Source organism: Ranitomeya imitator, chromosome 6 (genome assembly GCF_032444005.1).
Source record: "Ranitomeya imitator isolate aRanImi1 chromosome 6, aRanImi1.pri, whole genome shotgun sequence".
In the NCBI taxonomy this organism is placed as follows: domain Eukaryota; kingdom Metazoa; phylum Chordata; class Amphibia; order Anura; family Dendrobatidae; genus Ranitomeya; species Ranitomeya imitator.
Window position 1 is genome coordinate 327,322,772 of NC_091287.1, and position 11,144 is coordinate 327,333,915.

Here is an 11,144-nt window from a genome sequence, read left to right on the forward strand (position 1 = left end):
TGAATCTGCATTGACCAGAGATTGTCCCACCAAATGCCCGCTGTCCTTTTAACGGGGGTGTAACGCTACTGAGACAACATAGGGTGAGAGTAAAATAGTGTGGCAATACTTTATTGAACCACAAAACAGGCAGATAACACAGATACCAGCAAAACATGAGCAGCAATGAAAACACATTTTAGAAACAACTCTAGGATAAATCTGTAAACCAACCTAAGAGACAAGTGCAAAATAAGTCTCATAAAATATAACATTTTATTAATATATAATTAAAAATTTTGAAAAACATACATGCGGCAAAAACATTTGCTCGGCTTTGGGAAAATGGCCGCCGCGATCTCTAATGCGCACGCGCGGCATCCCGCGGCCATTTTCCTGAAGCCCCGTGCAGCAGAGCACTCCATCTGCGCACGCGCGGCCCCAGGAAGATGGCCGCCCCCACCGATGCAAGGGATTACAGCGCAGATCGCGCGCTGTGTCTTCACGTGGGCGCAGGGAAGTCGGAACTCTGGACATGCGCACACCACTACGCCACCAACGGAAAGCTGGGGAAGAAAAGAGCGCTGTGAACACGCCCACCTGACCAGACCAGCCTGATTGACAGGCGAAAACGGCGACTTTGGTAATGTATTTCTCAGCATACATGGGGAATCAGGGTACACTACATACACTATAGTAACGCACAGCGCAGGCCCTATTTAACAGTATTTATAGCTCAATCTCAAAAAACGGGGTGACAGGTTCCCTTTAAGTGGTATGTCCACAATAAGGATAATGAACGTGCATTGGTCCACCAGCCCTTAAGGTACCTTCACACATAACGATATCGTTAACCATATCGTTGCTTTTTGTGACGTAGCAACGATATCGTTAAGGAAATCGTTGTGTGACAGCGACCAACGATCAGGCCCCTGCTGGGAGATCGTTGGTCGCTGAGGAAAGTCCAGAACTTTATTTCGTCGCTGGATCTCCCGCTGATATCGCTGGATCGGCGTGTGTGACGCCGATCCAGCGATGTCTTCACTGGTAACCAGAGTAAACATCGGGTTACTAAGCGCAGGGCCGCGCTTAGTAACCCGATGTTTACCCTGGTTACCAGCGTAAACGTTAAAAAAACAAACACTACATACTTACCTTCAGCTGTCTGTCCCCGGCGCTCTGCTTCTCTGCACTCCTCCTGCATCCTGTGTCAGCGCCGGGCAGCCGGAAAGCACAGCGGTGACGTCACCGCTCTGCTGACCGGCGCTGACAGTGCAGAGGAAAGCAGAGCGCCGGAGGACAGACAGCTGAAGGTAAGTATGTAGTGTTTGTTTTTTTAACGTTTACGCTGGTAACCATGGTAAACATCGGGTTACTAAGCGCTGCCCTGCGCTTAGTAACCAGATGTTTACCCTGGTTACCGGGGACCTCGGGATCGTTGGTTGCTGGAGAGCTGTCTGTGTGACAGCTCTCCAGCGACCAAACCGACGCTGCAGCGATCGACATCGTTGTCGGTATCGCTGCAGCATCGCTTAGTGTGAAGGTACCTTTACTCGCATTTCACTCCTAGCTTCATTAGGTGGCATACACAGAGGGCATTTGCATATCAGCAAACATCACTAGTCATCCAGGATAAGGGCACAGTATGTTACATCAAATGTCAACTTACAAAACAATATTACAGACTTGCACAAGCAAAAGTGTTTTCTTGACCAACCAGAAACACACATTCTAAAGTCAACATATAGATAAGTATATTCTTTCTGGCTTGCTAAATATAAACGTCTGGTTAATTAAGATACAATGCTCTGTCTCCACAGTAGATATTCCAACATTTTTGTCCATATATTTTACATGTCTGCAGGGCCGGCTCCAGGTTTTTTTGGGCCCCGGGCGAAAGAGTCTCAGTGGGCCCCACCCTTAACACATACCACGATTCATGATCGCATATAACACAGCCATGTAGCATATAACACAGCCATGTAGTATATAACAGCCCACGTAGCATATAGCACAGCCACGTAGTAAATAGCACAGCCCACGTAGCATATAACAGCCCATATAGTATATAGCACAGCCACATATTATATAACACAGCCCACGTAGTATATAACACAGCCCACTTAGTATATAGAATAGCCCACGTAGCATATAACAGCCACGAAATACATAACAGCCCACGTAGTATATAGAACAGCCATGTAGTATATAGCACAGCCCACGTAGCATATAACAGCCCATGTAGTATATAGCACAGCCATGTAGTATATAGCACAGACATGTAGTATATAGAACAGCCCACATAGTATATAACACAGTCCACGTAGTATATAGAACAGCCATGTAGTATATAACACTTGCTTTGTGCTGGTGGGGCGGCGCGGTCTGGAGTCTTGGGGTCTCAGTCTTGCAGCATGGGTGCTGTGGGGCAACAGGCCGTCCGCCCTGCTGGTGCATGGCCGCTGTGGCGGTGGGCGCCGCACGGCTCCGCTCCGTTAGGGCGATAGGACCCACTACGAGGTTTGCCGTGAAGGGGCAGTGGGCTTCATACAGTCTGATCAGAATGTTAAACTGAAAACCTCATATTCAGTTATATTAATTTTTGCCTAGCGGCTTTAGATCAACGTATGATTTTGGGATGTGTGGTTATTGCTCTTTTTTTCTTTTTTGCAAAGCATAGTATATAACACTGCCCATGTAGTATATAAGCAGTCCATATAGTATATAGCACAGCCACATAGAATATAACACGGCCCACGTAGTATATAGAACAGTCATGTAGTATATAGCACAGCCCACGTAGTATATAACACAGACATGTAGTATATAGCACAGCCCCCCTCCCCCAAGAATGGTCCCATAGTCCAGTAGTCACTGTTGTAGTTACAAAACAAATAAAAACACTCCTCACCTCAACATGCCCGCGCTGCTCCCAGCTCTGGTCTGGGCGGCTGCCGCTGCACTGCCTGACACAACGAGTGCGCGATGATGTCATCGCGCACCCGCAGCGGCAGTGTCAGAGTGGGGAATGATGGGAGATGGAGCGTCAGGTGACGCTCTCTCCTCCATGACTTGCTTTGAACTTTACTGGCAGATGCTGGTATAGTTCAATGTGGCGGGGGAGTTGGTGCTGGCGACAGGCGGGCCCCCTTGCCTCACAGAGGCCCCATAGCGGCTGCGTGATGCGCCACTAGCTGAGGGCCCCTGGGGGAGCGGGGGCCCTAGGCAGCTGCCTGCCCCTAACGCCGGCCCTGAATTGGCCCCCTGTCTCGCCAGGGCCCCGACACTTGCCCGGGTACGCCGGGTGCTGACGCCGGCTCTTCATGTCTGCAACTGACCTGGTGTCTGATTCATAAGGGCAGCAAGAATCAGATGACTGGTTCCCTTTAAAATGAAAGTCTATAGTTAAAAGTGACCTTAAATGTAAACTGCATGCTTTGTTTGGAGGAGGGGGGAGGGGAACAAAAAACACTGCGCGAATAAAAACAACCTAAAAAAGCGCTACTATACCCTGACCAATATAATTGGTGTGAATTCAGTACAACCTTTGATGTTATATGTAGCAGACTATTAACTCTGTGATTACAATATTTCAATGTTGTGAGATGCCTTTGTGAAATCATTAATTTGGCCACTGTGTTTTTTTTTCCCCAGAGTCCTTGTTTGTGCAGATGAAGATGCTTGTATCAAGCAATGCCCAGTTTGTCATATTTATATTGAGAGGAATGAAGGCTGTGCACAAATGATGTGCAAAAACTGCAAACACACATTCTGTTGGTACTGCTTGCAAAACCTTGATGTAAGTATTCACCTACTGGTATTACTGTTACATGACTATGCTACATTCACAATATATACAGTCAGCCTGTGGGAAAAACTCTCATTGGATCCTTTTTTCCTGGTGTAAAAGGTAGAGCGTAGTCTGGTTGTGGCACAAAATCAGGACTCAAGACAGTAATCTGTTACCATTTGCCTTTTTCTCAGTTTCATTCCACAGGTTGCATATCACAGAAAACAAATCTAAATGCACAATCTCTAGCCTTGTCCTGATGCTAACTAAAAAATATCAGTCCCCAATTTTTTAGATAAGGCTGAGATGGTCCCAGTCCAGTTAAATAAAGCAACAGTTGTGAAGAGCAACCCAATATACTTGCAGTTAGCAGCATGTGTTCTTAAGTTTCTCTCAGATAGACTTGGATTATCGGTCTCCAGAATAAGTGACTGAGCAGACAGCATTTCCTGGATTTACAGCACACCTAGCCTGGTGCACCTCATTGGGAGCATAGAATTATAGGATTTAAAAGGAACTTGTCACCACGTTTTTCCCATTCAAAGTATGGCCACCACCATTAGGGTTGTTTGTATATTTTATTTACAGATTATTGGAATGCTGTAAAAAGTCCCAAATCCAGTCTGCAGATCCCCCAAAGTAGCTTTTATAAACTTAGGGTGGTTCAGTGCCTCCTCTCTCCTTACAATTGCGGTCCTCCTTCTCTGCTTTGTGTGGATGACGTGTCCTACGTCATCCAAGCAAAGTACTCTAGTGTGCATGTCCCGAAAAGGACAAAGAGCGCTAATGACCTGGAAGTAAAGCCGGTACATGGGCACTACAGTACTTTGCTCTGCTCTCAGCAGGGCAGATAGAAGTGTGCCTGTGCATCCTCTGCTGTGTGATACTGTCTGCCGGCCGTGTATTTAATTCTCTCCTGTGTGATACTGACTGCTGAGCCATGCATCTAATCCTATCCTGTGTGATACTGACTGCCGCCGTGTGTATCTAATTCTCTCCTGTGCCATACTGACTGCCGAGCCGTGTATCTAATCCTATCCTGTGTGATACTGACTGCTGAGCCGTGTATCTAATCCTATCCTGTGTGATACTGTCTGCTGAGCCGTGTATCTAATCCTATCCTGTGTGATACTGTCTGCTGAGCCGTGTATCTAATCCTATCCTGTGTGATACTGTCTGCTGAGCCCTGTATCTAATCCTATCCTGTGTGATACTGACTGCTGAGCCATGTATCTAATCCTATCCTGTGTGATACTGACTGCTGAGCCATGTATCTAATCCTATCCTGTGTGATACTGACTGCTGAGCCATGTATCTAATCCTATCCTGTGTGATACTGACTGCCGCCGTGTGTATCTAATTCTCTCCTGTGCCATACTGACTGCCGAGCCGTGTATCTAATCCTATCCTGTGTGATACTGACTGCTGAGCCGTGTATCTAATCCTATCCTGTGTGATACTGTCTGCTGAGCCGTGTATCTAATCCTATCCTGTGTGATACTGTCTGCTGAGCCCTGTATCTAATCCTATCCTGTGTGATACTGACTGCTGAGCCATGTATCTAATCCTATCCTGTGTGATACTGACTGCCGCCCTGTGTATCTAATCCTATCCTGTGTGATGCTGACTGCTGAGCCATGTATCTAATCCTATCCTGTGTGATACTGACTGCCGCCCTGTGTATCTAATCCTATCCTGTGTGATGCTGACTGCTGAGCCATGTATCTAATCCTATCGTGTGATACTGACTGCCGCCCTGTGTATCTAATCCTATCCTGTGTGATACTGACTGCTGAGCTGTGTATCTAATCCTATCCTGTGTGATACTGTCTGCTGAGCTGTGTATCTAATCCTCTCCTATGCAGTCCTCTCCCCCCTGCATGTCTTTCCCCATTGCACACACAGCTCAGTGCGTGCAATAACAGGAGCAGCTGCGGTCATGCTGTATTATGGCATTGTGAGATCTATGGCTGTATTATATGTGATCTATATGGCGGTATTATTTTGATCAGTATTGTGGAATGATGTAAAAGCTATACGACAGTATATGAGAACTAGATTGTGGGATTATATGTGATATGTGGCGGTATTATGTGAAAATTATATGGTGGTATTGTGTGTACTATGTGGCGGTATTATGTGAGATGTATATGGCGGTATTATCTGAGACGTATGTGGTGGTATTGTGTGATCTATATGGCGATATTATGTGGCGGTATTATCTGAGACGTATGTGGTGGTATTATGTGTGATCTATATGGTGGTATTATGTGGCGGTATTATCTGAGATGTATGTGGTGGTATTATGTGTGATCTATATGGCGGTATTATGTGAGATGTATGAGGCGGCTTTATGTGTGATCTATATGGTGGTATTATGTGAGAACACTGGCGGTATTGTGTGATCTATATGGTGGCATTATGTGAGAACACTATGGCGGTATTATGTGAGAACACTATGGCAGTATTATCTTCAATAAGAGGACCCATTCTAGGGTGGTTCTAGCTGAGCACCTGCACGCGGGTCTGGGGTAATAGAGGGGGCAGCATGACCTCCAATTAGGTGCAGTCAGGGCTGGTGAGGCAGCTGAAGAGAGGGGTCTCATTTTTATCATTACTATATGGCTACATTTCCCCCCAGCATCACCCCAGACTGCGCCTGTCGCCTCGCTTTCACACATCGCCAGGACAGGATCTGAGGAGGGGATTGGGGTCTGCATGCAAAGTCTGGATCAGAACAGGCTATCAGTCCGCAGAAATGTTTCCTGGATTTCTGAGGAGACTGTCCATCCATGTGTATAAAAGACAGCGCTCTATGTACAATCCCTGGCTGCTCCGCGCACCAAACAGGGTGCCCCCCATAGACCAGCACACTGCTATCCTGAAATACTCTGCACTGCTGTCACCCTGCTCCCTCCACCACATATATTTCCCAGAATCCTTGCTGCCTGCCATCCTCGGTGACTGTCTACTTGTCAGTATAACTTTGCAATCACCAACAAAATGGCTGCTCACTGGTTTCCTGAATATCATCCTCTCTAATCCCTTAGCAAACACCCAGAAGGGGAGGAGAGGAGACATCACACATGTCAGCAGACTCCGCCCATATTTACTGCAGTGCATTAATGTGAGATAGTTGTACACTAGGTTTTTGTCAAATTTCAGCAGCTGCTCCCCCTAGTGTTTAAAAGTGGAAATGCCAAACCTTTCCAAATTTTTCATATTTTACTAAATTATAAACAAATTATAATGTTTTTTAAGAAAATGTGAACATTAATTCTTTAAAAATGTTTTCAATTGCTGGGAAATTTTTTTTTTTTTTTGATGGCACCTTCCCTTTAAGGCAGGAGAAAGAAGGGGAAAAAAATTAGATATACAAGAATTATAACATCATCTATATATATATATATATCTATATACATCATTGTCTAAGGGTCACTTCCGTCTGTCTGGCTGTCCTGTCACGGTTATTCATTCGCTGATTGGTCTCGGCAGCTGCCTGTCATGGCTGCCGTGACCAATCAGCGACGGGCACAGTTCGATTAGTCCCTCCCCTACTCCCCTGCACTCGCTGCCCGGCGCCCGCTCCGTAATCCCCTCCACTGACCGCTCACACAGGGTTAATGGCAGCGGTAACGGCCCGCGGTGTAACGCACTCAGTTACCGCTGCTATTAACCCTGTGTGTCCCCAACTATTTACTATTGATGCTGCCTATACAGCATCAATAGTAAAAATGTCATGTTAAAGGGACACTGTCACCTGAATTTGGAGGGAACAATCTTCAGCCATAGAGGCGGGGTTTTTGGGTGTTTCATCCACCCTTTCCTTACCCGCTGGCTGCAATATTGGATTGTAGTTCATTTTCTGTCCTCCATAGTACACGCCTGCACAAGGCAATCTGGCACATAGTGCCGGATGTCAGTTGCGATATTCTTTTTTTCTCCCAGGTACGAAATACAAGCAACTGACATTTGGCTAATATAATAGGCATATGTATGTCTCTTTCAGGTATGGAATTCAAGCAACTGACTTTTGGCTAATTTTAAGCATATGTATGTCTGTCTTTTCTTTTTCAGGTGTAGATACTATGTCATATACCTGTCTCGCTTTCCCTCTCCCCATATCCTTTTCCTCCTCCCTTCCCTCCCTCTTCCCACCCCCACTTCCCTAATTGAGAAGCTTATTATTTTCTACAAAATGCAATGTTAAAATTTCAAAAATGTTTAATAAAAAATATCGGAATGAGAAAATACCAAGACAGTGTACTGTTGCTAAGGATTCAGGCACTGTTAAGCTTGCTTCAGTTTAGTGTCTTTTGACAACAAAGATGTTGATATCTAAAATAATGACTCTTCCTCTTTGTTGCTCAACTAAACCAATCATCCTATTTTATGGCTTTGCGTATTATGAGATTTATTACTTATTTTTCAGAATGATATTTTTCTACGGCATTATGACAAAGGTCCTTGTAGGAACAAACTTGGACATTCAAGAGCGTCGGTTATGTGGAACAGAACCCAGGTATTTGTTCAGAAATGTGCACATATTGCAACAGTCGTCAACATTTCAGGTTCTCTTCAAACATAACTACATTTATTCATATAAAAAAAGTTCTATTATACTTAGTGACCACATTTTATAGATCAAACAGGTTACTGTGGCTACATATTGTTTTGCAATAATTAGTGCCAGGCTGTTGCTGCCAAGTTAAATAAGATCATGCATGGCTCCCGATGACAATACGGTTTTGCCCTTATACAGACAGGACCGCACGGGATCACAGCTGATTCTTTTTGTGAGGTAAAACATTTCTCTGCTTGTTTTTAAACAATGTTTTACTTCAAAGAATCAGCTGTGATCCCATGCTGTAATGTCTGTATAGTTTTTCCACACCCGCCTTGCCCAGAAGCTGTGGTATGATCAGACCATGTCCCTGTACCGTCAGACACTGCCATTACACAGCAGGGGCACATTTATAAGGTTATCTCAGCACAGGAAAATATTTCTTTAAACACATCTAATTGTGGAAGTCCTTATTCCAAGATCTATTAATTAAAATCAACTTTTGTTCGTGGAGAAAACCCTTTTAAAGAGGGTTTTCACAATTAGAAGGCAAATGAAGAGGCTCTGAATAAAGTGGCATCGTGCACCCTTGATCTCTGCAGCAACAGAGAAATGGGGAGCTCTAGGCCCCCAATCTAGTGATGGGGCAAGTTCTCAGTAGTAAGGTTTCATCAACTATACTACGACCAACTATGGGACCATGGGAAACAGCTGAGCACAGTACTTGGCTATTTCGGTCAGTCCCATAGTCTTGACCTAGTCAACAGTGTAGAGATTCTTGCTGATATCTCAAATAAACGGACTGATTTTTCATGAACCTGTGCTATAACCAAAGATGGTGCTCTGATGTCCCTTTTTAAATAGATTTTTCAGGATTTGTGTATTGATTTTAAAATCTCAAAATGAAATGCAAAAACCTTCTGCACGTTTTTCTAAGTAGATAAATCAAGCGATGACACTAATTTTACATTTCCTGTGCTGAATTAGAAAGTCATTTCATGTGAGCTGAATCTCTAAAATTCAAATGTAATTTAGTTTTTTCTTTTTTCTTTTTTCATTACAGGTTGTGGGTATCCTTGTTGGCCTAGGTATCATTGCAATTGTGACATCGCCTTTACTGCTTTTAGCATCACCGTGCATAATCTGCTGTGTCTGCAAGTCCTGTAAGGGAAAAAAGAGGAAACATGCCCCAACGCCAACTACATAATCCAGACAGAACTCTTATCTTTGTCAGAGGTTTAATTAATCGCTCACTTGGATTATTCCATTCGGGGTCTTGATATGAATAAGCAGCTTTATATGGGAACAGAAAATATTAATAAAACTTTATATAATTTTTTGCATTTTACTTAAATGCTGTACTGTTTTGGAAACAGTTTTACATAATGTGCAGAGTATTGACATTTTATGCTATTTTTCTGTTTTGTTCTTTAGGATATCCATATAAAACTATTTTTATATTTCAAAGAGGTTGATGAAATCTGGTACCAAAGGGATTTGGTTTTCATTTGCAATTTTTAACTTTTTGTGTCTTAAGTTTAAAATTTGATATTTTTATGGTTTCCTTTGTTAGGGAGATATTTCTTATTGGCAACAATGTGCGTTGGGATCAGAGCTTTTTCACGGCACAGTATGCCTAGGTAATTTAATGAAAAAATAAAAATGTTTTTAAAAAAAATGTTTGTGCTAAATGTTACATATAGTTTAATAATTATAATATTTTACAATAAATCTGCACAGGTGGAGAAATATTACTGTATGTTTTTGTGAATTCATGTACACAAAATATTCCTTTCACTAAGATCTTTTTTGTATGAAATTTTAAATAAATTCTGTCCAGATTTGGAAAACTTAATTTGACTGCATTTAGGTTTGGATTTGTGTGTACAATAAATACTATTATAATGTAAATTAGTTTTAGAGCAGGATCCCCAATTTGAAGTCGCCAAAAGCCTCATTCTGGTGCTCATGATTTTCTGTTGCGCAAAAAAGGCCTATGTTTTATAAGTGTTTTTGACCTGACTTTCATCCGTGTTTGATAAAAGCTGAAGCACTGTTTAAAATCCGTGTGAAATTTTCATATGTGAAATACGGTAATCTGCAGGTTTTTTTTGGGAGGGGGGAAATTGCCATACTGGCTTCACAATGGATTAGTAATGACACTTGGGGTTCAAATTAATGCCTGTTTGTTTCAGCATGCAATGTACACACATCAAATTAAAGGGATAAGTCTGAAAATCGCAATTTATTAGAATATTTAGCAAATTAGGAATCATGAAAAAAGTTTGACAAATTTTCAAGTTTTTTGACTGGGTTTCTGAAGTGAATCTATGTAATAACTACCAAAAATGGGTTAGGGACATATTAATGACTGATTCAATTTTCCTGTTCTATTTTTTGAGCGGTGTCAGCTCACCTATTGAGATTTCCTTTGCACAGAGACTCGCAGAACAGAGACGTAATTCCAAAGATGAATTCTAGAAAGGGAAATATTTCCAGCAGTCAGACCCTCTTGTAAAATCACTTAGTAAATTTTAACCCCTTTCTGACCTCGGACGGGATAGTACGTCCGAGGTCAGAAGCCCCTCTTTGATGTGGACTCCGGCGGTGAGCCCGCATCAAAGCCGGGACAAAGTTTTGAACAGCTGACATGTGCCCGTAATAGGCGTGGGCAGAATCGCGATCTGCCCGCACCTATTAACTAGTTAAATTCTGCTGTCAAACGCAGACAGCGGTATTTAACTACCGCATCCGGCCGGAAATGACGGCATCGCCGACCCCCGTCACATGATTGGAGGTCGGCGATGCTTC

The 11,144-nt window shown here is 43.3% G+C and overlaps 1 protein-coding gene across 2 annotated transcripts in view; it reads left to right on the top strand.

Moving 5' to 3' along the window:
• The window catches only part of RNF144B (ring finger protein 144B), a 135,984-nt gene extending 125,796 nt beyond the window's left edge, over positions 1-10,188 (top strand). For both annotated transcript variants that reach the window (XM_069730850.1, XM_069730851.1), the window contains 3 exons: positions 3,634-3,778; positions 8,202-8,291; positions 9,397-10,188. In XM_069730850.1, coding sequence (XP_069586951.1) covers positions 3,634-3,778; positions 8,202-8,291; positions 9,397-9,540 — 379 coding nt within the window. In that variant the 3' untranslated portion in view covers positions 9,541-10,188. The remainder of the gene's footprint in view (positions 1-3,633; positions 3,779-8,201; positions 8,292-9,396) is intronic.
• The last annotated feature ends 956 nt before the right edge of the window (positions 10,189-11,144 follow it).